The sequence below is a fragment of the Canis lupus genome, chromosome 22 (assembly GCF_048164855.1).
Source record: "Canis lupus baileyi chromosome 22, mCanLup2.hap1, whole genome shotgun sequence".
Taxonomy (NCBI): domain Eukaryota; kingdom Metazoa; phylum Chordata; class Mammalia; order Carnivora; family Canidae; genus Canis; species Canis lupus.
The window spans coordinates 24,732,672-24,759,645 of NC_132859.1; the positions used below are offsets into that span (position 1 = coordinate 24,732,672).

The 26,974-nt window shown below is 37.7% G+C and overlaps 1 protein-coding gene and 1 long non-coding RNA gene across 5 annotated transcripts in view; one reads left to right on the forward strand and one right to left on the reverse strand.

Annotated features, from left to right (window-relative positions):
- LOC140614038 (uncharacterized) lies at nucleotides 1-26,867 on the forward strand. The gene is made up of 3 exons (XR_012014930.1): nucleotides 1-132; nucleotides 23,646-23,713; nucleotides 26,740-26,867. It is a non-coding gene; the product is annotated as an uncharacterized lncRNA (long non-coding RNA).
- COL6A6 (collagen type VI alpha 6 chain) overlaps nucleotides 1-26,974 on the reverse strand; it is a 142,625-nt gene that overhangs the window by 20,251 nt on the left and 95,400 nt on the right. For 2 of the 4 annotated variants that reach the window (XM_072792809.1, XM_072792808.1), the window contains exons 25-33: nucleotides 26,620-26,682; nucleotides 25,757-25,807; nucleotides 23,826-23,861; nucleotides 22,944-23,006; nucleotides 14,487-14,549; nucleotides 13,372-13,407; nucleotides 13,219-13,255; nucleotides 11,345-11,356; nucleotides 7,725-8,218 (exon numbers count right to left, since the gene is read on the reverse strand). In XM_072792809.1, coding sequence (XP_072648910.1) covers nucleotides 7,725-8,218; nucleotides 11,345-11,356; nucleotides 13,219-13,255; nucleotides 13,372-13,407; nucleotides 14,487-14,549; nucleotides 22,944-23,006; nucleotides 23,826-23,861; nucleotides 25,757-25,807; nucleotides 26,620-26,682 — 855 coding nt within the window. The other 2 variants (XM_072792807.1, XM_072792810.1) reach the window with 2 other exon arrangements.

Below are 26,974 nucleotides of genomic sequence, written 5' to 3' on the forward strand. Positions count from 1 at the left end.
AATTAGTCTGTATTAATAATGGCTTTCAGTAGTTATCTGGGCAACGTGTCAAGTGAATCATGCCTTCACTTCATCTGGATTGTGATGAGTGACCAGGAAGCCAAATCCAGAGAGCATGGATCAGACCATCTGGTAGGTACAAAGTGCTTTCTTATTACCAACTATCAGGATCTAGGGGTTGTGTATGTGTGGGGGGAAATCACAAAATGTTTGAGCTAGAAGAAATCTCAGGAACCACATAGTCCAATCCTAGCATTTACAGATAAGGAAAGTGAGCCCAGAAGGGGTGGAAGGTGGAAGGCTCCAGTTTAAATTTTGCATTCTCCAAATAAGACCTACCTCCTGTCCTCTGCATTAGTTGCTTTTATGATCACAGTTCTGTGTCAGGGAGTCCTGACTTAGTTTAGAGCAGTGTTCTGAATATGTCATCCAGGGATTGCCGCCATTTGTTAACTAGTTTGTATTCTGCGTGTCTATATTGTGACAACTTCCATATTTCTGGCGGTGGAGCTAGTTGATAATTTAGGTTTCACATTTCATCATGTATCAACACATTGGTTTCAATCTAAAGCATCATCTTTATTGATTCTGATGTGTTGCTTTACTATGAGAGTTTACAGAGGTGTCTGTGCTCTTCGTGTCCTCCCACCACCAAAGTAATTTCCTAATCAGTAGAATTTGACAGTTGTGGTTTTAGAGACCACCACACCACACATCATTGGAGCAACTATAGTTTGCATATTACAGAAAATTCCTTAAGCAAAGTGTGGATTGAGGATTTAAAATAAAAGGTTACTATGGTTCACTTTTCTTAGGTCTCATTTTTTATTGCTATGAAGTCCAGAGATGGATCAGGAGGCCTTCAGCAAATGGTTCTGGAGGATACCCTCTTCTTTCATTTCTAAATATCATGGGGCTCTATGAATTGGTGCATTCAAGAAATGATGCAATTAATACTACGTGTAATCATCTTTCTTTAGATAATTCTCTATTAACAAAGGAAATCTTTTGTTAAAATATTTAGAGACATACAGAGAGAGGCAGAGACATAGGCCAAGGGAAAAGCAGGCTGCCCATGGGGAGCCTGATGCAGGACTTGATCATGGGACCCTGGGATCATGCCCTAAGCTGAAGGCAGACACTCAACCACTGAACCACCCAGGGTCCCAACAACCATTCTTTTTAAAAATAAAAAGGTTGGGTGGTTAAAGTGCCAAAGTTTCCCATTAAGCCACCGTCTTTTTTTTTTTTTTTAAGATTATTTGTTTATTAATGAGACACACAGAGAGTCAAGAGACACAGGCAGAAGGAGAAGCAGGCTCCCTGTGGGGAGCCCGATGCAGGACTCGATCCCAGGACCCCAGGATCACGACCTGAGCCAAAGGCAGATGCTCAACCACTGAGCCACCCATGCGCCCCCCATTAAGCCTTCTACCTCACCCATTTTAGCTCTTTCTCCAATCACAAGTATAATCTATAATGTCAATATTATACTTAATGTTTCTCTCATCTGTAGTGGCAAACAGCAGAATAAAAGGAAAAAAAGGCTAACTAAAAAAGAGACCTCTTATAGGTCTATTAGAAAGGGATGCCCATTCTAAGTTAAAATTCTTTATGGGCAGCAAGTAAAATTACACTAGAAGTAAGAGGCAATCACCAAACACACTTAAGGGGGGAAACTTGGTGGCAAAACAAAGCTGAGATTGAGGTTTCTCCAGTCAAAAATGGCCTTCTGTTTCAGAAGAGATGAATAGCTTCATCACTCAGCTTGATACCCTCATGAGAAATTTCCATGAGGGAGGTCATAGGCCATGTGCTAAGGGAAATCAGAGCCAGTTGTCAGAACATCTGCTTCCAAGTCCTGCTGCATGAGCCTACATGGGTCCCAAATTTCACACTGGACTGCTGAACTCTCAGACAAATCAAGATTTAGAAAAGCCACAATAATTATGAAACAAATTAGGGTTTTAAAATATGGCCCCAAATAAAAATTCATTGTCACTAAATTTTTTGGTTCTCTTCTTGAAATAATCATCAACAGTTCAAGTGTAGGGAAGCACAACTGAACAGAATGGATAGAAGAAAGAAAAAGAGGGCAAAAGGAGAAGTGGTAACATAATTTCCCTTCTGTAATGCCAAGTATCAGTACCAGGTTCTTGCCAGCTTGTATATATGCGTCTATTTTGATGCCTTTCTAGACAACTCTGCTTAATTCCATCTAATGGCAGCTCCACGGGGGTGAGTCTTTTGGCTTTCCACTTTACTCTTGTGTCTCCACAGCCAAGGAGATCATCCAGTGTACACAAGGTGCTCGCTAAGCATTTGCTGGGTAAATGAACCTTGGCAACTGATTCTTTTTTCTGCATCTCTAATTCTATTCAAGAGGTGTTTAGAGCCAATGCTGCTCAGATTTTGGAGGGTCATTATCAAAAAACTGAATCTTCATTGGTGCTCTTTTGAGATAAACTCTTTCAAGAAAGAAGCAAAGTGTCTCTAGCTGATTTGACTAGGAATACTGAGTGAGGCTATTAACACTCAAAAGATTTTAAACCGGGCATCCCTGGTGGCCCAGTGGTTTAGCGCTGCCTTCAGCCCGGGGTGTGGTCCTGCGGACTTGGGATCGGGTCCCGCATCGGGCTCCCTGCATGGAGCCTGCTTCTCCCTCTGCCTGTGTCTCTGCCTCTCTGTCTGTCATGAATAAATAAATAAATTCTTAAAAAAAAAAAAGATTTTAAACCAACAAAATAGGTTTTTTCAAGTTATAGGGTATGCACATATCTTCGAGCGGGTGGTGAAATTGTGTTTACTAATAGCCCCAGTTGTCCCTTGGCTTTATTTAGTTATGAAACAAGAGACAATATCCTAATGGAAATAATTGATAGTAGTTGTGATATAAACTTAAATAAACAGAAGGAATTATGAGTCTGTTTATAACCATATCCACTCACAAAGTTTTTCAACTGCTGTGTTTCATAGCAGCTTCATTTGCATGACATGGCCCAGCCTTTTCTAACTGATGTATATTTTTCTTTCTAAGCCTGGTCTATCAGCTTATTTGCATGTTCAATGACACTAATAGCACTGTCAGCTCCTTTACAACCTAGATGTCATTTTTATTAAATAGATTTTAGTTCAGCATCAAGCAGGTAAATAATAGTAATAGCAATTACAGCAAAAGCTATCATTCTTGAGTATTTACTATGTACTAGGGCACCTAGGAATGGTGTCCATCATTTCATTTACACAACAACTCCAGGAAGCAAGTACTACTTTCCATACTTTGTAGATGAGGACTCTATTTCAACTCTGTTCTGCTTATTTGACACCTACAGATTGAAAGTAAAAAGAAAGAAACATTTATCATGCAAATCAATGTAAAAAGAAAGCTGAGGTAACATTACTTGTATCAGACAATTTGACTAAGAAAAATGGTAACGAGACAAAAGACATTATATAATAATAAGGCAAACAAATCAACAAGACGACATAACAATTATAAATATTTATCCAACCAACATGGGAGCACCTAAATAAAGTAGTTACTAACAATACAAAGGAAATGTTCACTTATAATACAATAATAGTAAGAGACTTTAATAATCCACTTACATCAATGGACAGATCATCCAAACAGAAATATCAACAAGGAAAGAGTGCCTTTGAATGACACATGGGACCAGGTAGATTTAACAGATATATTCAGAACATTCCATCCTAAAACAGCAGAATACACATTCTTCTGAACAAATTCTGAACAGATCATGTATTACGCCACAAATCAAGTCTCAACAAATTCAAAAATTTTGAAGTCAAACCTGGCATTTTTTTTTCTGATCACAATGCTATAAAACTAGAAGTTGATCACAAGAAAAAATCCAGGAAAAGCACAAATACATGGAAGTTAAATAACATGCTAACTAAACAATGAATGGGTCAACCAAGAAATCAAAGAGGAGATGAAAAATACATGGAGACAAATGAAAATGGAAACAACAATCCAAACTCTTTGGGATGCAGCAAAAGCAGTTCTAGGAGGAAAGTTTATAGGTAGGTACAGGCCTACCTCAAGAAGCAAGAAAAAAATCTCAAAGCCTAATGCTACATCAAAAAGAGTTAGAAAAGGAAAAACAAAACCCAAGCTAATAGAAGGAAGGAAATAATAAAGATTAGAGCAGAAATAAAAGAAAGAGAAACTAAAAAAAAAAAAAAAACCCAACAAAAAAAAACCACAATAGAACAGGTCAGTGGCATAGGAGCTGGTTCTTTGAAAAGATCAACAAAATTGATAAACCAGATTCATCAAAAACAGAGAGGGCTAAACACAATCAGAAATGAAAGAGGAGAAATAACTGACACTACAGAAATACAAAGGATTGTAAGAGAATATTATGAAAAATTATACGCCAACAAATCGGACAGCCTAGAAGAAATGGATAAATTCCTAGAAACATATAACCTCCCCAAACTGAAGCAGGAAGAAATAGTTTGAACAGACTGATTACTAGTAATGAAATTAAATCAGTAATTTAAAAAACTCTCAACAAACAAAACTCTAGGATCAGATGGCTTTATGGGTGAATTCTACCAAACATTTAAGGAACTAATATCTATTCTTCTCAAACTATTCCAAAAAATAGAGGAAGAAAAACTTCCAAATTCATTCTGAGGCCAACATTACCCTGATACCAAAACCCAGATAGAGACGTTATACAAAGAAATACAGGCTGATATCTCTGATGAACATAGATGCAAAAATCCTCAAGAAAATAATAGCAAACTGAATCTGACAATACATGAAAAAAAAATCATTCACCACAATCAAGTGGAATGCAAGAGTGGTTCAATATTTTCAAATCAATGTGATACATGAAATCAATATGAGAAAGGGTAAGAACCTTATGATTATTTTAATAGATACAGAAAAAGCATTTGACAAAGTACATTGATTCATGATAAAGACCCTTAAAGTAGCTTTAGAGAGAATATATCAACATAATAAAGGCCATATTTTAAAAACCCACAGCTAATATCATACTCAATGCTGAAAAATTGAGAGTGTTCCCCCTAAGGTCAGGAACAACAGAAGGATGTCCACTCTCCCCACTTTTATTCAACATAGTACTAGAAGTCCTAGCCACAGCGATCAGACAAGAGAAAGTTATAAAAGTGTCTAAATTGGTAAAGAAGTAAAACTGTCACTATCTGCAGATGACATGATACTATATATAGAAAACCCTAAGGACTCCACCAAAAAATTACTAGAACTGATAAGTGAATTCAGTAAGGCCACAAATACAAAATCAATGTATTTTGAAATATGCTGCATTTCACTTTTTTAAAAAAATATTTTATTTATTTATTCATGAGAGACACAGAGAAAGGCAGAGACATAGGCAGAGGGAGAAGCAGGCTCCCTGCAGGGAGCCTGATGTGGAACTCAATCCCAGGAACCCAGGATCACGACCTGAGCCAAAGGCAGACCCTCAACCACTGAGCCATCCAGGTGTCCTGAAATACATTGCATTTCTATACACCAATGATGAAGCAAGAGAGAGAAAAATCAAGAAAGCAATCGCATTTTTAATTGCACCAAAAAGAATAAAATACCTAGGAATAAATTTAACCTAGGAGATGAAAGACTTCTACTCTGAAAACCATAAGGCATTAATGAAAGAAATTGAATATGGCATAAATAGAAAGATATTCTATGCTCGTGGACTGGAAGAATATCGTTAAAATGTACATACCATCCAAAGCAATCTACAGATTCATTGCAATCCCCATCAAAATACCAAATGTATTTTTTACAGAACTAGAACAAATAATTTTAAGATTTGTATGGAACCACAAAAGATCCCAAAGAGTCAAAAACAATCTTGAAAAAGAAAAAGTATCACAATTCCAGATTTCAAGTTATACTGAAAATCCATGATAATCAAAACAGTATGGAACTGGCACATAAATAGACACACAGATTACTAGAACAGGATAGAAAGCCCAGAAACAAACCCATGATTATATGGTCAATTAATCTTTGGTAGAAAGATGGTCTCTTCAACAAATGGTGTTGGGAAAACCGGATAGCTACAAGCAAAAGAATGAAACTGGACCACTTTCTTACACTATACACAAAATATGAACTGAAAAAGGATCAAGGACCTAAATGTGAGGCCTGAAACCATAAAAATCTTAGAAGAAAGCACAGGCAGTAATTTCTGACATCACCATAGCACTTTTTCTAGTTATGTCTCCTGAGGCAAGGGAAACAAAGGCAAAAACAAACTATTTGGACTTTATCAAAATAAGAAGAAACAAATGAATAAAGTTAAAAAGAAACAAGCCAAAAAAAAAAAAAAAAAAAGACTCCTAACTATAGAGAACAAACTGGTGGTTACCAGATGGGAGGTGGTGGTAGGGGGGATGGCTGAAATAGGTGAAGGGGAATTAAGAATATCACAAGGTGCCTGGGTGGCTCAGTAGGTTGTGTCCAACTTGATTTCTGCCCAGGTCATGGTCTTAGGATCATAAGATCGAGCCCAGCCTTGGGGCTCCATACTCTGCATGGAGTCTGCTCCAGGTTCCCTCACTCCCTATTTTTCTGCTCCTCCCTGCACTCTAACTCTCTTTATCTCAAGATAAATAAAATCTTTAAAAAAATAAACATACCATGATGAGCACTGAGTAATGTATAGGATCGTTGAATCACTCTAATGTACACCTGAAACTCATATAACACTGTATGTCAACTATATTGGAATTAAAATTTAGTAAAAAAAAAAAAAGAGTTCCCATCATGAAAATTTTTTATATTTATGTATGGTGATAATGTTAACTAGGTGTCCTGTGGTGATATTTTCACAATATTTATAAATACTGAATCATTATGCTGCAATCTAAAGCTAATACAGTGTTATAGGTCAGTTTACCTCAAAAAATGTCCTCAAAAAACCTCAAACTACCTCAAAGAACCTCAGAAAACATGAGCAACTCCTAACTCTGGGAAACAAACCAAGGGTAGTGGAATGGGAAGTGGGCAGGGGGATGGAGTAACTGGATGACAGGCACTGAGGAGGGCCCTTGATGGGATCAGTACTAGGTGTTATACTATATGTTAGCAAATTGAACTTCAAGAAAATTTAAAAAATAATAATAAAAAAAATTATCATGGAAAAAAAAATCCTATTGATCCCAAGTGGTTTATTTCGGAATGTCACTCAGTAAGATTTTAATCCCTAAACTAAGAAGCTATCATAACTAGGATGGCCTTTCCTATTATATAATTTGGATAGTCATATGATTGCTGAAGTTATAAAATCAGTCCATTGCTCTTCATTGTAGAGCCACTGTTGCTTCTAGCCACACAAGGGACATCCGTGAATTATGGCCTCCCTGATGTAGCAGCTGTACACCCAGCAGCCACTAGAGAAGCACTAGAATAGCAAACCTGGGTTCAAGTTCTGACATTGCCACTTCTTGGCCATGTGACCCCAGGATACAGGTTTAACCTCTCCAGGCTGTTTCCTCATTCATAAAACGGGACTGATCATTATCCCTGTCCCTTCCACCCTACCCGTGAGCATCAAACAGCATGATGCATGCAACGGGCTTAGCGTCTTTCTGGTCTATAGAAATAAGTGGTACAGGGGGATACTTTCTTACAGAGGCTTCTGAATACAGCCCCCCCAGCCCCCCCAAAAGGTAGGTGAAAGGCTGAGCCGTCTTACTGCAAATGCACGCTTGATGGAGGGCACGTTGCTGAACGCGATGACCACCGGAACGATGTCAAGGGCACTGAATTCCATGGCTGCCGTGGCAATGGTCTGGGCATCTGCAGACTGACCGCTGCTGAAGAAGGTGGCGATTCTTCTTGTGTGAGAGCCTGGAAGCGTTCGCTTGAAGACATTCCTGGAGATAAACCTCATCACCCCGCCGATCTCCCTGCTGTCCGAGGACCTCTCGTAAGGGATAGCTTCAATCTCCCGGAGGAGCTGCTGCTTCTTGTAGGCGTCTGAGAAGCGGACGAGGTGCCGGGCGTGAGAGGTGTAGGTGAGGATGGCGATGCGGGCGCCCACCGGGCAGCTGTTCTCCCGGACCCGGACGCCTCTCACCAGGGAAGACATCAGCTCCTTCATGCGCTCGAATTCCTGCTTGGTGACATCCCGAGACTGGTCCAAGGCAAACACCAATTCGGTGGGATGCACGGGGCATTCTGGTTTTCCTGAAAGGCAAGAACGTGCTCCTGAGGTAGCATGCTTAACTTAGAAAAGAAAAAAAAAAAAAAAAAAAAAAAAGATACATAGAGGGCAAAGTAATTTTAATTAAATATGCAAGTATTTAAACATCAAATAAGCATTAAATGCTAAAATAAGCAGTTGAAATGTTAAATGTTTAAATCTTGAACAGAAATGCTATTTTAAAAAATTGATTTTGCTCTTTTAAGTAAAGCACAAGAGAAAGCCTACCATTCAATTGGAGTTTTTGTGCAATTTGTAAGTGAATGACCAAATTCAAATAATCCACAGCTCATGGATGTGCCCTTTTACCGACAGAAATTGGATCATTGGTATGCTTATTGCTGGAACTTTACACAGCTAAACTAAAACATAAATCTTTCTTTTTACTTACTAAGGAAATGTAACGGGTTGAAAAAGGAACAGGTCCCAAAGCTCTGTTAATGATCTCAGAGACATTAGAAGAGAATGGATGTGCATTATACAGAACAGACCATCAGATGTGGAGTATAGGCACTGCAGAGACAGGTTAGAGACCTGGCCCAGCTATGCGCTAGCCCTGTGACCTTGTCCCAGCAACTTATCTCTGGGCCTCATTTTGCTCATCTGTAAAAATGCCAGTCCTAAGATCAGCCACTACATAGCCCGGTGTTGAGGATTAAATGAATCAACACAGGCACTCAGGACCATAGTGCCCGGCACATAACGGGTGCTGAGTTAATGTTAGTCATTCCTATTACAATTATGATTACAGACTTTCATCGTGAGAACTGTATCACTTAAAAGAATGAGGAAAGCTTTCACGAACGTATTTTTATTTAACAGTTGAAAAGGCAAGTTTAACCAAGAAATATACCTATTACATAGAGAAACTGAATGGTTAAACTTGAACGTTAAATGTTAATTTCAGATTTATTTATTGATCCCAATTCATTCATTCTAATCCCGGTACCCTGAATTTATCACAGTTGGCACTTTATATTTGTCTGATTATCTGGTTAATGTTTTCCTTTCCATGAAGTATAGAGACAAGGACTGTGTCTCTCCTGATCTGATGATTAGTTCTCGTCATTTATCAGCATTCTAATAAATGTTGGCTGAATGAAGAAGAACCAAACAACGGACAACTCTTTTGCAGCAGGAAGAGGAAGAACAAAACTTTTTATAATGGGGGAGATGCTGCATGGCATTGAGAAGTAAGTTGGTAAAAGGAAATCTCAATGATGCGCTTCTCTTGGAGGGGTGCCTCCTCTCATTCAGATGCCAGCAAGTTGGATTCAGAGATAACAAAAGCAGATTGAGGCCTTCCAGCTCTTTATAAGAACTCAAACTCAGACTTGTTGGGGCTGGCCTGGGCTGGCCAAGGGGTGAGTCCTCTGCTGTGACCAGATGAGCTTCACCCCCACTTTGGTGTTAGATGTTTACCTCCTTTTGGTCCTGGACTCTGTGACCTTATAAGCAAAAGGACCAGTAAGAAGAAACTTTAACCCCAAACCAAACTGTGCATCTCAGTGGAGGCAGGACATAATTTATTAGCCTCTGAGTGTAACTTAGAAGGCTGAACAGATATTAAAAAAAATTGAGGTTATGTCAACTTTACGATAAGAAGTGAGGGGAAGTGTGACTGAACATGAAAGTGGTTCTGCAAGCTTTTTGTTTGGGCTGTGATTTGCATATGGGAACAACACAACAATAATACAGCTTCAGGTGCAATTTAGAGATAAAGGGGAAAAAAGATTCACAGCACCGGCTGAAATTCAAGTTTTCAGGAAAAAATACCTCCAAGGTAATTCAACTCACAAAATACACGTTCTGAAATCCAGCAAGGTGCCAAAAACCAGAAAAGATTCTAAAGACTGCTGGGCTGGATTGTGGTGGTACCTAGGAGGCTCTCCTCAAGGCCCAGATGACCACACAGAGGCCTAATAAGGCTGTACACTGATGGCTGATGCTCGGCACAGGGCAGGTGATGACAGGGACAGAGAAAGACAAACCAAAGTGACATGTACCTAAGGCACAGCAATGGCAGCCCTCTGGTCCACCACCACATCTATGTGGAATACCACAATACCCTCCTAACTAGTCCTCCAGATTTTAAACTTAACCTTCCCCTACAATTTACTTTCCATAGCAGCCTAAATAAACATTAAAAAATCATTCATCAGCTCATGATCCTCTTTCAATACTTTTTATAGATTCTTTAATACCCTCGCATTCCAATTTGAATATAATCCCACCTCTCTATTTGAATCTACCAAGTCCAACTTGACCTGGCTTCTGCTTACTTCATTTTTTCACATGCCAGTCTCCCCCTCCCTTCCTATGTCTCAGGCACATTGGACTTCCATCAATTCCTAGAAAATACCTAGGTCTGTCTCGTATCATGGCCTTTGCACTTGCTGTTCTTTCTCCTGGCTCCTGTAAAGCTGGCTTCTTTTTCCAAACTCCAACATCACTGCCTCAAAGAGGAACCCTTCATCCTAAAGCATCTCTCCCCTCCTCTAACATTCTGTGACAGAGCATCCTGTTCTTTATCTCTTTCACAGCAACTATAGGATTCCATATTTATTTCACGTGTTTATCATCTGGATCCTTGGCTAGAATGGAAGACAAGAATTATGTCCATCTTATTCAGCCCTGTGTCCCCAGTGCCTAGCACGTAATGGGTTTTCAATAAATATTTATTGAGTGAGTGAAGATGCAACCAGAGGGCATGGATTGATGGGTCTATACAAAAGGCATAGGGTGCAAAGGCATAAGAGGGTAATTGTCTGTTACATCTTAATTCTTAACCACTAGACTACAGATACAATAGAGAAAATGAAGGGAAGAAGACATATTCCAAAAAAATTCTAATGGCAAAATAAATGTAATGTCAGTCATTAAAATATTAATAAAAAAAATCAAACCACTTAGTTGAGAAAGAGCTGTGAGACTCCACTAAAGCTGAGTGATTTATTGGAAGCAGGTCTGTGCTACCAGTATGAGGCAGCAAAGACAGCTCAGATAAAATTTATATCTTTTGGCAGACAACACATTGTTTTAACTCGTCTTTCCAGATGTATGACATTTGGGAGCTTGATTATAATTTGCTGTAAATAAAGATTACTCACCATGTCCGCCAGCTGGGGAAGAAGAACAAAGGAGATTGGGTTATTATTTGGTAGAACAGAGTTCTGTAGTGTGTAAGGAAATCATGGCCGTAGAAGCTCTGACCTGTGTGCTTTTTGTAGATGATTCAAACATCAAAGCAACGGAAAGGGTTTGGAGAAAATGCAGACAGATCCCAGCATCTTGGCAAAAACAAGATGGGATGGGAGAAGTGGGACAATATATAGCCATAAATCAGCAGCCTGCAGCCAGCTGTCAGAGGGAAAGAACCTATGCCCTGGGAAGGAATGTTACACTGCAGAGAGGTGCACTGAATTTGGAAAGGTTAAAAGGTCCTAAACTCTCTTTATTCTGATTTTTCTCCATGTAGAGATCTATAGATATTGATTTTATATATATGCACACATATAAGTCTGTACAGATTTATATTTATGTGCATGTATAAACATGAGAGGTGGATTTACTCTGAAACAGATGAAGCATAAGTAAGCTTTAGTTCTGCACTGTCCAATATGGAACTACTAGCCACCTGTGGCCATTTAAATTTTAATTAAAATTAAATGAAATAAATTCAGCTTCTCAGTAGTACTAACCACATTTTGAGTAATAAAGTCACAGGTGGCTAGTGGCTACTACATATATGAGCAGTGTAGTAGAATACCTCCATCACTGCAGAAAGTTCTACTGCTTTCGACTTTTAACCTTTTCACTTGCTCTGTGCAAAACCCTGAGAAGGGACCTAGCCATGTGTTCACATGATCATGTGCTTTTACAAAAGTTGTTGGTTGTGATTTCCTTTATTGTTCTAAATAACACTTTCTTTTGAAATAATTTTGTATCTACTTTTGGATTTGTAGTTTTGTACTAAGTCTCTCAAATCGAAAAGATTGGGCCTCAACACACTTGGATCTACCTTTGAGTCATTATAGTTCACATGGCTCTAATCTCAAAAAGCAAACTTTGTTAATTCAGCCCAAAGAAACTAGTTTTAATGACAATGTATATATTTTGATTCTCATCGTGGTGGTCCAATATGGTACAAAAAAGATAAAGTTGAGATGACTCAAAACTTTAAAAAGTCTGTGTGTCTTTGAGACAAAGTCTCTCTACAGAAAAGAGTTCTAGATTGTCTATTTTTTCCCAAAAAATACCTTGAAGGAATTTTTCATTCATGGTGTTTATTTGGGAATTCATTACACACTTGTAGATGGACACTAAACAGTCAATTATTTCCTCATCTTGTACATGGAATTCCATTAATGGTGCTAACATGCATTTTGATAGAAGAGTCTGCTATAGGGGTCTTAAAGCAAATTCAGAAGAGTATTTGCCAAATCAAAATGCCTTTTTGCTTTAAAAATTTGGAGAGATAAACAATATACAGGCAAAATGAGTAAGTTTACAAGCAAATCAATCATTCCAATGAAAAGTATAATCAAGCATATGTTTCCAGAAAACAAGTAATAAACAATAAACCAAAGTAAGTGCTCCCACCTATTAGGACACTCTATTGTCACAGCTAGCTTTCACACCAGGTGAATTCAATCCTGTGTTATTGTCAGGTGTTAATCTTCTTTAAAAGTTCAATGGGTCTCTCCATTGATTGATTTCACTATCAGAAGAGTTCTGACTTCATACCTAAATTTTCCCTAGGTTAAAAGAACTAGATTGCTTGGAACGGGTTCCAATAGGCCTGAGGGCAGCCAGAGAAGAAGTTAAGAGTCACCAGTCTACATTGACTCAAAATACATGCAGTGACATCTCTAATGTTAAGAGATTGGCGAGTAAATTGTCTCAATTCTGAATGCAGAATTCACTGCTGCTCTTCTATGAATGCTTTGACAACTTGGGTGATCAATTTAAGCAGGGTACTTACGGCTGTGATCCCGTACATACTGAATGAGCTCACACATCTGCAGTTCAAAAAATAAAACAAAGAATTAACTGACCGACTGCCAGGTCTTCAAGTCTAAAAATAACTAAATTTAATGGAGTACAGAGCATTCTGTTGGAGTCAGGAGATACATACAGAAAATGAAGCCAATCCTCTGGCCCCTTTCACACCCTAGGAAACAAAAGAAATGTGGTCTTATTGCTCTGCACACACACATATCAATAGCCAGGATGTGCATTAGCCTGAGAAAGTGAAGCTTTCTAAAGATTTTATTCTTAAGTTAGAGGGGAAAAAAGAATACATGTTGGGAGGATCCTCATTACTGAGTTAAGAGTAATATTCTATGGGAAATAAATTGTAAGCAGCAAGCTTGATGAACACAAACCTCCAATGGCCACCTTCCTTCAGTGCCATCTGTGGACAAGGGTCATCCAGAATCTAAGGATGGAGCTGAACACTTAACACTGGCATGGAGAGCTTTGGGACAGGCTTGTGGCTTGGATATAGATGAGGCTGAACCATCTATGATAGCTGCCCATCCCTAAGGGAGGTTCAGAATTCCTTGACCCTGTGCTTTGCTTTGGCCACTAAAAAGCAGCTGAACTAAACCTTCATCTGTTTCCATCACCAGTTGGATGACAAAACAACTAGACTCAAACCAAACATCTGGAAAGATAATCCCAACAGTCTTCCAAAAGTTAATGAGAAAAAATCTATATATCTATATGTATCTATCTTGTGGATTGGAAATAGAACAAAGTGGAATTGTTCTAATTTCACATGTTCAATTATATCTTTGGAACAGAAAGTCTGGCTATTTTCAAAGAGAGAAACCCAGGGAAAAGTGCACTGAAGCCCCACCCAAATTCCTGGAGAAAATAAGTTCCATGTGAATACAACTTTGATCATTTATTTCTTTATTAATTCTTTCTCATTCCCTTCATTCACTAACCACTTATTGAATATAGAAAGAGGACAAGGACCGGGCAAATAAAATTCACTGATAATTGGGAAATCACATTTTAGTTCAATATTTTTCATTTCCTCCCTCAAATTCTCCTCACCTCATGAGAAATGGCAACTAATATTTAATCACCATTTCCCCCTATCTCTAAGCACATAAATGTGGAAAAATATTGGAAATAGTCACCAAGTGCAAAGACAGAAAGCATGCACATTTGGACAATGAAGACTCCATGCACTTTTTATTTAGATAAGGATCTGGTGTGATTTAGGACTTTTCAACTTACCTTGCGTCCAGGAGGTCCTGGCTCCCCAGGGGATCCCATCTCTCCCGGAAGCCCAGTGGATATCTCAAAGCAGAATTTATTTATTTTAAAATTATATTTACATATTTATGTATAGTGTTTGTAGATGTGTTTTATTTTTTAAGAGATTTATTTATTTATTTAACAGGGAGAGGAAGAGAGAACAAGCACAAGCAGAGGGAACAGGAGAGGGAGAAGCAGACTCCTCACTGAGCAGGGAGCCCAATGCAGAGCTTAATCCCAGGACCCTGGGATCATGATCTGTGCCAAAGGCAGATGCTTAACTGACTGAGCCACAAAGGCACCTCTAGTGTTTGTGGGTGTGTTTTAAGTTTTTCTTTTATTTTTTAAAAAAAAAATTATTCATGAGAGACACACAGAGAGAGGCAGAGACATAGGCAGAGGGAGAAGCAAGCTCCCTGTGGGGAGCCTGATGCAGGACTTGATCTCAAGACCCTGGGATCATGACCTGAACCAAAGGCAGACACTCATCCACTGAGCCACCCAGGCGTCCTTGTGGGTGGTTTCAAATGTCAAAGAAACACACTTTTATTTTATAACATTGAGAGACTTCCAAAAAGCACACAAAAAGAAAAAAATCTACAGCAATTCTGTTGCTTCCAAATAATCTTTGGTGCATTTTCTTCTAGTCTTTTACTTTTACATTCTTTTGGTATTTTTATATATTTATATGTGCATGTATTCTTTTAAAATGTAATTTTATATTTTTTCCTGTTAATCTTTTAAACTAAATAGATCTAGAAATTTTCATGTTATTAAATTGGGGAGGGGGGCAAAATCATTTTTTATGCATTATGCCTGCATAATATTCCATTACATAGATGTACCATAATTTCTTTCATCAATCCCTTATTGTTGGCATTTAGATTTGCTGTTGTTGTAATAAACAACCCCACTATAAAATTTTACGTGCAATTCTGATTATTTCCTTAGGGAAGACTGCTAAAACTGGAATTGCTGGATCAAAGGAGAAATTTTTATCTAAATGAGATGGTAGATGACAACAAACAAATGAACAAAAAACCCAGAAAAACAAAAATTTAAATATAAGATCCCTGAAACAAGAACACCTAGAAAGTTGGCTGGAGATATTTGTAGTGAAATAAGGAATAACAGCAGTAATAAAAACAACTGTTGTTGACTACTTACTATATGCCAGGAATTTTTCCATGTGTATTTAACAATATAATTTATCATAAAGAAGGCTAGGATTTAATTTAAAGATTAGGAAATATTCCTTAGTTCATTCAAAATGCCATGGGATTTATAACTTTTACAGGAATGAAAAAATGTAGTTGTCCAAAATCAATTTAATTTGTACAAACATTGCCTTTGAGACAGGGAATAACTGTTGATATCCTTTGGGTGTTCAGCAGTGTGCTGGGTTCAGTGAAAAAAAAAGTCATTGATCATATTTTCTTTAGAAGATATGAATTAACCTCTTAGGGGAAAAAATGGCAGACTGAACATATGAAGCAAAATTCTGCTCCTTCTCAATGTCTCATTAAAATCATAGTAAGTAAATTTCTGTAAAAGGCCAAAAAAATGGGGAGAATGAAAGACAATAGCCACAAACCTTCAGAGGCTAGAAAGCAGATGTATACTTGTTAAATGACTTAGTAAATCTGAAAAAAGCTGTATCCTAAGCCAGTAGGGGGAAAGTCAAGAATCCATTCCCAGAAGGCTCAAGAATTGGCAGCACCAGATACCTCCAAAAGTGGAGGTGGAGGGGAGGGGCTAAATAAGGAGGACTGGTTGAAAATCATTTTAGGAATCCTCCAGTCTCCTCTCCATTCTTTGCAGTTGGGTGAATATCCCTTTTTCCACTCCCAACAACAGGTAGAGGTAAAACTGAGGGATCTGTACCAGGGAACTCCAGGCAGATCTGAGGGCCAATGGTACCCTCCTGAAAACAGGGTGATTCAATGAAGGTATGTGAAATAGACATGATACCCCTCAGGTTTTCTTTTCCATATGGTTTCATGAAAACTACAGCCAGACCTTCATACTCAGGCAGGAACCTGAAACAATCTTCCCAGGGGAATCTGACCAAAAACAGAAGACCTAAAGATACCAGTATTAGAAGTCTGCTAAGTAAAGAACTAATTCAGCCAGATTGCTCTTCGGTAAAACTTGTAGTTGACCAGTTCTATCAATGTCAGTTAGCCTTTTTTGTCTTTCTTTCTTTCTTTCTTTCTTTCATTCATTCATTCATTCATTCATTCATTCATTCATTCATTTATTTATGATAGTCACACAGAGAGAGAGAGAGAGGCAGAGACATAGGCAGAGGGAGAAGCAGGCTCCATGCACCGGGAGCCCGACATGGGATTCGATCCCGGGTCTCCAGGATCGCGCCCTGGGCCAAAGGCAGGCGCCAAACCGCTGCGCCACCCAGGGATCCTCTTTAATTCTTAAATAGGAAGTGATGGCTCATTCTCCAGACATGCTGGAAATAGAAATCAATACAGGAGAAAAAAAGCCATACAAAAAAGACTATGTTGGGCAAAGAAGACTGTAGAAATATTTATTTAGATCCTCAGAAAAGTAAGAGAAGATGTTTCAGCCATGAAACAAGACAGGATAGTATAAAGAAATATTTGGAGAACAGGAACAAGCTCTTTAAAATTAAATCATGAGAGGAGCATTGTGAAATTAAAAAATTTCCCATAAAGTAGATCTAAAAGACAATATTAGAAATAGAGAAGAACCAATAGAAACTTCAGTTCTTTCAGAAAGAAAACCTGAAAGTTTTCTGTGCCTTAACTTCAAATTCAGAAATATTTACATAGAGGAAAAGCAGCTTGGCAGGTGAAATAATAAGTTACAGTGATAAATTGTGGGAGAACAAGAAATTAAAGTAACCAAAGGCTAAAAGAAAAAGTTCACATACTTCCCATTGGTTCATTGTTTTATAAAAATGATTAATGTGGCATTGGGGGACAAGAACCCAACAAACAGCTGAACTTGTTAGCAGGCTTCCAATGTTCAAGAGTAAACTACTTCATTAACAAGCCAAGGGAAAGGATCCAGAGATATTTCAATGCAGATGACATGTGGATTAATTTGCAAGTCTTTTCCAATTATCTTTCTAATTATATCAGTCATTTTTTTTTGAAATCATAATGTTAAAGGAAGTCATCCAAAAACATGCATGAGGAAAAGAATTATAGCTGAAATTACAGTTCTCTTAGGAAAAGCAGGATGGAGGGAAAGAGCAGTCTATTTTATATCCCTAAAACCCATATAAATAATATCTACACAGACAAGAGGTGTCTAAGACGATGTCATAGTTAGACCCTGAACTCACCTCCTCCCAAGGATACACAGAATCTACACCTACCTAGAGAGCAATTCCTCCTGAAAAGAGCTGAGGGCTGACTGAACAGCTTCACAACAAAGGATAAAGGGACCACAAAGAGAATGGCAGGAGAGATGGAGACACAGTAACCATGGAAACCCTACCCCTAATGCTATAAACTGCAGTGCTATGGACATTCTCCAGGATAGATTACATTAGGCTGCAAAACAAGTATCAATAAATTTAAGAAGACTGAAATTATATCAAGCATCCTTCCCAACCACAGTGGGATGCAACTAGAAATCAAGCACAAGAAAACTGGAAAACCCCACAAATACATGGAAGCTAAACAACAAGCTATTAAACCATCAATGGGCCAATGAAGAAATCAAAGAGGAAAGCAAAAATACCTGCAGACAAATGAAAATGGAAACACAATGGTTAAAAATCTGTGGGATGTTGTAAAATTAGTGCTAAGTGGGAGTTTTATAGGAATACAGGCCTACCTCAATAAAAGAGAAAAATCTCAAATAAATAATCTTACACCTAAAGGAATGGGAAAAAAAAAAAGAACAAATCAAGCCCAAAGTTAAAGGAAATAATAAAGAGCAGAACAAAAATAAATGAAATGGAGCTAAAAAACTATAAGAAACATTAATGAAACTAAGAGCTGGTTCTTTCAAAAGCTAAACAATATTGATAAACCGTTAGCCAGACCCATCAAGGGAAAAAAAAAGAGAGAGAGAAGATTCAAATTAGAAATGAGGGAAGGTACAATTGACACTACAGAGGTACAAAAGGGTCATAAGAGATTATTCTGAAAAAATTATATGCCAACAAATTAGGCAACCTGGAAGAAATGGATAAATTCCTAGAAACATTATTTCCAGGACTGAATCAAAAAAAAATCTGAACAGATTACCAGCAATGAAATTGAATTGGGGGATCCCTGGGTGGCACAGCAGTTTGGCGCCTGCCTTTGGCCCAGGGCGCGATCCTGGGAGACCCAGGATCGAATCCCATGTCGGGCTCCCGGTGCATGGAGCCTGCTTCTCCCTCTGCCTATGTCTCTGCCTCTCTCTCTCTCTCTCTCTCTCTCTGTGTGTGACTATCATAAATAAATAAAAATTAAAAAAAAAAAAGAAATTGAATTGGTAATCAAAAAACCCTTCACAAACAAAAATCCAGTACTGAATGGCTTCACACTGAATTCTACAAAATGTTTAAAGAACATATCTAACTTTCTCAAACTACTCCAAAAAACAGAAGAGGAAGGAAAACTTCCAAATTCATTCAATGAGGGCAGCATTACCTGGTACAAAAATTGGAAGAAAAAAAAAAACAACGTACTACAAACAAAGAAAATTACAGGCCAATATACCTGATGAATATAGATGCAAAAATTCTCAACAAAATATTAGTAATTCTAATTCAATACATTGTAAACAATACATTCTCTCTTTGTTTACATTGTATTGTAAACAATACATTGTAAAGGTCATCCATCATAATCAATTGGGATTTATTCCAGGGCCAAGACTGGTTCAATACCCACAAAGCATTTCGTATAATATCAGGAACAAGACAAAGATGTCCACTCTCACCATCTTTATTCAACATAGGACTGGAAATCTGAGCTGCAGTAATCTGGCAAGAAATAAAAGAAATCCAAATTGATAAGAAGTAAAAGTGTCACTATTAGCAGATGACCTGATATTATATATAGAAAACCCTAAGGACTCCACCAGAAAACTATTAGAATAAAGGAATTCAGTAAAGTCACAGGATACAAAGTTAATATAAGAAATCTCTTGCATTTCTATACACTAATAACAAGGTAGCAGAAAGAGAAATTAAGAAAACAATCCCATTTACAATTGCATCAAAAAGAATAAAATACCCAGGAATAAATTTAACTAAGGAGATGAAAGACCTATAATATGAAAACTATACAACTGATGAATGAAATTGAAGATGACAGAAGCAAGTGGAAAGATATTCTATGCTCATAGGCTGGAAGAAGTAATATTGTTAAAATGTCCATACTACTCAAAGCAATCTACAGATTTCAGTGTAATCCCTATCAAAATACCAGTGGTATTTTTCACAGAACTAGAACAAGTAATCCTAAAATTTGTATGGAACCATAAAAGACCCCGAGTAACCAAAGAAATTTTGAGAAAGAAAAACAGAGTTAGAGGTATCAAAATGTCAAATTTCAAGATCTACTACAAAGCTATAGTAATACTACAAAGCATAGTACTGGCACAAAAATAGACACATAGCTCAATGGAACCGAATGGAAAACCCAGAAATAAATCTATACTTATATGGTCAATTAATCTATGACAAAAGAGGCAAGTATATACAATGGGGCAAAGGCAGTCTCTTCAACAAATGATGCTGGGAAAACTGGACAGCTACGTGCAAAGTATGAAACTGGACCAATGTCTTACATCATACACAAATGAAATGGATTAAGCACCTAAAGGCAAGACTTGAAATCATAAAACTCCTAAAAGAAAACATAGGCACTACTCTGGATCTGTCTCCTCAGGCAAGGGAAACAAAAGCAAAAATTAATAATTGGGACTATTATGAAACTAAAAAGCTTTTGTGCAATGTAAGAAGCCAGTAACAAAACGAAAAAGTAACCTACTGAATAAAAGAAGATATTTACAAATGGTATGTCCAATAAAGGGTTAATACCCCAAATATATAAAGATATATGAGGAACTCGGGGCACTTGGGTGGCTTAGTGGTTGAATGTGTCTGCCTTTGCAATGCTCAGGTTGTGACTCCCTGGTCCTGGGATTGAGTCCCGCATCAGGCTCCCCACAGAGAGCCTGCTTCTTCCTCTCCCTGTGTCTCTACCTCTCTCTCTCTCTCTCTCTCTCATGAATAAATAAAATCTTAAAAAAAAAAAAGATATATGAAGAACTCTTACAACTTAACACACACACACACACACACACACACACACACACGCACACAATCTAAGAAAAAAAAAATGGGCAGAGGACTTCAACAGACATTTCTCCAAAGACATACAGATGACCATCAGACACATGAAGAGATGCTCAACATCACTAATCATCAGGGAACTGCAAATCAAAACCAAAGTGAGATATCACTTCACCAGAAGATAAGAAATAACAAGTGTTGTCAAAGATACAGAGAAAAGGGAACCTGGGTGCACTGTTGGTAAAATTTATATTGTTGCACAGTATGGAAAACAGTATGGAGGTTCCTCAAAAAATTAAAAATAGAAACACAATATGCCCAGTAATTCCACTTCTGGGTGTTGAAGGAAAGAAAGGAAAGAAAGGAAGGAAAGGAAAGAAAGGAAAGAAAGGAAAGAAAGGAAAGAAAGAAAGAAAACAAAAACAGTGATTTGAAGAGATCTGCACCCCTATGTTTATTGCAGTATTATTTACAATAGTCAAGGTATGGAAACAATAGATGAATGGATAAAGAAGATGTGGGAGACAGACAGACACACACACTCTGGAGTGTTACTCAACCATAAAAATTAAGATCTTTCCATTTGTGACAACATGGATGGATGCAGAAGATACTATGCTAAATGGAAAAGACCAGAGAAAGACAAATACCATATGATATAAATTATATATCAAATTAAAAAAAAACAATACAAATGAATAAACAAAGAAAAAAACCATCAAAATAGCAGAAACAGAATTAGACTAAAAAATACAGAGGATAAACTGGTTGTTGCCAGAGGGGTGGTGGGTGGTGGAATAGATGAAATGGGTGAAAGAGATTAAGAGGTATAAACTTCCAGCTATAAAATAAGTAAGTCACAGATATGAAAAATACAATACATGCAGGAATATAATCAATAATATTGTAATAACATTATATGGTGACCGATGATGACTGCACATCATGGTAAGCATTTTGTAATCTATATAATTTGCTGAGTCACTATGTTGTACACCGGAAACTAATATAATATTGTGTATCAAATATATTTCAATAAAATTTTTAAAAATCCTGGATAGAGAGTCACAGAGGTAGAAATGGTCAAGTGTAATGCAAAAAAGAATGAACATAGAAGAGCAAAGAAACTGCTACAGGATCCCTTAGAAGAGTGGGGAACAATGAGCTAGGAAAAAAAAAAACAATTCTCTGTACATAAAGTTCTTGTTATACTTAATAAAAAATTGAATCAGAATAAAATGAACTACAAAGACAAAACTGGAAAGCCACCTCAAGTACCACGTTAGATCACTTTGTTTTTCTTTTCCTGCTAATTAACATGGTGTTAAGATGAGTTTACCCAATCAGTGTGCTATGCTGAAGAAAAGAAACAAAGAAATTCATTGAGAGACAATTATCACAAGAATGTCTCTTTTACAAAGTAGCTCTGTCATTTGTGCACAGTGTATATACATATAAAGAGTCAACAAGTGCAAAAATCTATTCTTAACCCACTGGAACCCAAATACGCTGATGCCTATGGGCTATACCACACACTTGTGCTCATTCCGAGTGATCCAAAGCTTTAGGAAATTTCCAAGTCCTTCTATGGAATAATAAGGACACATTCAGTCACATAATAAATGGAAACTTTCTCATAAAAATTAACACATATTCTCTTAAGCTAAATGGGGAGAAGACCTCTTAGGGTATGCTTCATTAAAAGTAGCTCAACAAGCTTAATAGTGAAGAACAAGATGCCAGTGGACATTAGGCTAAACTAAATCTACCAGGGAGATGGGATGAAACTGACCATATATTGCCAGTGCAAAACTATTTTTGATCACAAGGATGCCTAAAATAAAATCTTATCTCCAGGGTTAAGAATTAGTATGTTGGCAGCCAGAACAGATAAACTTGCTCATTAAAAGCAACCACTTCTTTGCCTTCTCACTGGTGTTGAAGGATGGATCCTATACCCATCTCCCTTCCCCAGGTTTCCCTTAACACCACACACATACACACACACACACACACACACACACACACACACACACCACGCACACATTTTGCAGGTCTTGGGGAGCAAGTGACAACTCAAATGACTGTAAAAGCATGAAAAGGACTTCCCAAAGTAGCTGAGGGGATAAGGCACTGGGCTCTAAGAAGCTTACCCTCTTGCCTCTAGCTCCCTTGGGTCCAGTTTCTCCTGGACCACCAAGGTCCCCCATCTCACCCTGAATAAATTCAGAAAAATAAAATGGTAATTAAAATCAAAGAGCTGTATCTCAATGTGTGTTTAAACTTATTCTGACATAAAGGCATTTTTTGTATATATTTTATTCTTCAACAGTCTTCTTTGAAGTGTCTCCCCTCCCTTACCTTCTCCACTCCCTCCCCTCATTCTTCTAGCTCTCTACACAGCACACTGCAGCCTCCTTGTTTGACTTCTGTATCTCTCTCTTCAGCCATAAACACAGCCTCCTTGGAGACATGAACAGTGCCCTTTATTTTGTCCCCTGATCCTATCACAGGACCTGGCATCTACTGAGCTCAGGACACGTTTCTAGCAAAAATGAAAGCCTTAGAAGGCATCATTGCTAACTTATTATCGGAAGGTGATTACCTATATATAGGTATAATCACGTTGAAAAAACTGAACCAGGTGAATTCAGGTTTTGGTTTTCCTTACATTTTACGTTCCTTTGAGCAAAGGAGAAAATACACATGATAGAGGGGAAGGAGTCCGTGTGAGAAGAAAAATAAGGGTGATTTCTTCCTTTGCTTATGAATTTAAAAACTAGAAGTGAAAATTCTAAAAAAGGCTGCTTCTTTCTGTCCTCCTTTTCCCTCATAAAGGTTTCTTTCTTTTTCAGATCATGACGTGAACCAAAATCAAGAGTCAGCCACCTAACTGACTGAGCCAACCCAGGTACCCCTAAAGGTATCTTTTTATTCATTTATAATGAACTATTCTTCTATCGTCCTGTGATACATTTCATAGCCTCAGGAACATTTCTGATAGATCTCTACTTAAATATGAAAATACACAGTACCTTAGGACCACTTTCTCCAGGAAATCCATCTTGCCCCTATAATTGACAGTATGGAAAATTAATATGTGTACATATCACCGAGGTAGGTTTGTGCTGCTGCTTTAATTGATTTTAGTATCTCTGAATCAAGAAAGGGCCAAAAAAACTGAAAATGAAACTGTACAGCATTATCTGAGAAACTAGCTCCAATTTCTAAATTAAGCTACTTATACCAAAATACCATGACAACCTAGATAAGTGGACAAATGTGCATATCTGAGGAATTATAAATCAGCTCTCCTTCTACTGAAGGCATTTAACAGGATAGCTGGCTATAGGGCCAAATGTTTCTGGAACAGTCTTCTTAACACATATTTCAGGGGAGAAATTTGAGAAGCCCAGAGCCTAAACTCGATCATTGGTTTTCTGGTCCTCTGTTTACCTTACTTTGTTCATGGACTATAATTGAAGACATCTGATAATCTTCATTTGATGAAAAAAATTTATTAAAAATAAAGTTTATTTTCTGATTATAAGTAGTGTCTCCTCAAACATAAAATGCAAAAGAATAGAAAGAAGAAAAATCATCCAAATCTCACTACCCAGAACCATTGTAAATGTTTTATTATATTTTCTTTAAGCTTTTCAAAATGCTTTTTTAGAAAAACTGGGATAAATCTTGTTTTTGGGTTTTTTATATTTTCTGTTTTCTTTTTACTGGATGCTGTCACAGAATTTTACATGATTATAAACTTCATATACATTCATTTTTAAAAAATGGCTAATATTCCAGTGCTATAAGCTACTTAATATTTCCCCTTTTCAGATACTGAGATTGTTTTCAATTAATTTTCTATTTTAAAGGGAAATTTCACTGGAAATGTCTCATTCATTAGTGATTTTTTTTCAAAGAAATTTTAGCTTTTTGGGATTTATCCTTCCAGACAGCCTCTTGCATCATTCCTAGCAGGATTTCACTTGGAATTAAATTGTTCCTTTTTAGTGTTTTAGACTTTCCAACAAGAATTTGGATATCTTTATTTAGTGAAGTTCTATATATTTCAGTGATTTATTTATTATTTATTTTTTTATTTCAGTGATTTTTGATCATAGGTCTCAAACATTTTACAGAAAGATTTTTTTTTTTAATTTTTTTTTCATTTATTTATGATAGTCACACAGAGAGAGAGAGAGAGAGGCAGAGACATAGGCAGAGGGAGAAGCAGGCTCCATGCACCGGGAGCCTGACGTGGGATTCAATCCCCGGTCTCCAGGATCGCGCCCTGGGCCAAAGGCAGGCGCTAAACTGCTGCGCCACCCAGGGATCCCCAGAAAGATATTCTTAACTCTTACATTTTTGTGGATATTGTTATGGTTTCTAAGTGGTAATTGTTAGTATACAGGAAGCACTGGTTTTGTAAATTTATCTATCTTACTTTCAGACGCTTAAATATTTAAAATATAAATTAATAATTTTGATACAAAGTTAAAAGTTTTTTTTCTGAATTGTTGCTTGGCCCAATGAATTTAGAAAGACACCAAAAACTTCTCCCTAATGGTGAAACATATTAACATGTTCCAAGTTGAGAACAAACTTTGGAATGCCTCCTCGGGTAAACCCCAGCACAGAGCTGCTAAGATTAGACAAACTGTTTGGGCTGGAACAAGTCAGGCCCTGGCCCTACATCTTTGCAAAGGAACAGAAAATTAATTTTCAAGTTTCAGTTGTTGCCTGCACCTTAAGGAATCAAATTGTGTTTTCTTCTACCACAGTCTCCAAGGGATATCAAAAAATGAATTATCAAAATCTATCTCTAAATGACCAAGGTGGTCCTATTCACTGCTTTATTTTCTCTTAAATATGGGAGAAAAAAAAAAAAAAGACCAACAAAACCAAAACAAGCAACAACAAAAATAAGTGGAAATGTCCAGCCTCCAGTAATGTGTCTTACCTTTGCTCCTTTCCTTCCAATGCTACCATAACCTGGGTTGCCATCATCACCCTGTAAACAAAGGCATTAATTACAAATATCTCAGACTACAAACTGGAGGCAGGCTTACTCACATAGGGACAAGACACCTGGTTTTTTTGGTTTAATTAGGTGAAAGCAGGAAGCAGGAGTCTCCCTCTGGGGCTGGCCACTAACATTGGTGATAATGGCACTAAAGACAACTCCCCGTGACAGATATAGACAGTGCATGGTTCCTCAGGCTCACCTGTATCATCTGTAAAGTGGGACTAAAAATTATATATAATCACGGTGTTATTATGAGGACTGAGTGGGAAAATTTCAGGTGCACAATAATCTCAATAAAAGGAGATAGTAGTGTTAGCTCTTCTGTTTAACACCTGTATTTTAACACCTTAGCTGTAATTCACTTTCAGCTTGCTAGATGAAAATAACACCTCCTAAATGCCTGGGCAGTGGCTATTGTCAGGCCCTTGCAGAAAGTCTTTGTGAGAAGTCCTGAGTGCTAGGGGAGTGTGGGCTGGGTTTCTGATGGACAGATTCTGATGGGAGGAAAGAATGGAAGAAGAATTATGGGGATGTTAAAGACAAGCTTTGTCCAGTTTATCATTTGGCTTCAAAAGCATCCCAGCTAGGTTGTTTGGTACCTGGGAAGTTGCTACCTTAGGAAAGCTGTCCAAGGAACTAATCCAAGTTGAGGATAATATCTCAATTTCTAGAAAGCTATCAATTTCTAGACTGGGATGGTATCTTTAATGCACTCTTCAGAGAACCACATGGGATATCAATTGAACTAAAAGATTCCAAAGTCAAAAGTCAGGTCAAAAGTAGTGATCAACACAAACCGGTAAGCCTCGAGGACCCGGGAGGCCAATAGCTCCTTTTTCTCCCAAATCTCCAGGTTCTCCCTGTCAAACAGAACAATGAAATATGTCCTTATTAGTTTGTGTTGTTGTTTTTTGTAGAGGAAATTGGAAGCGACGGTACTGAGACAATAGTTGCTTATCCAACTGCATGCATGTGGATCACACACAGTGACGATGGATCTGTGGACTGGGACTTGTATAAGTGATGCAAGGAATTGCTGTTGTTGGCCAGTGAAGTCTCCTCCATTGATGAATGAAGCCCCAGCAAGTCTGATGCATTGTTTACTGCAAGCAGCCATCTTGGCAGCTCAGTGCCATGAACCACGCCCTTGGA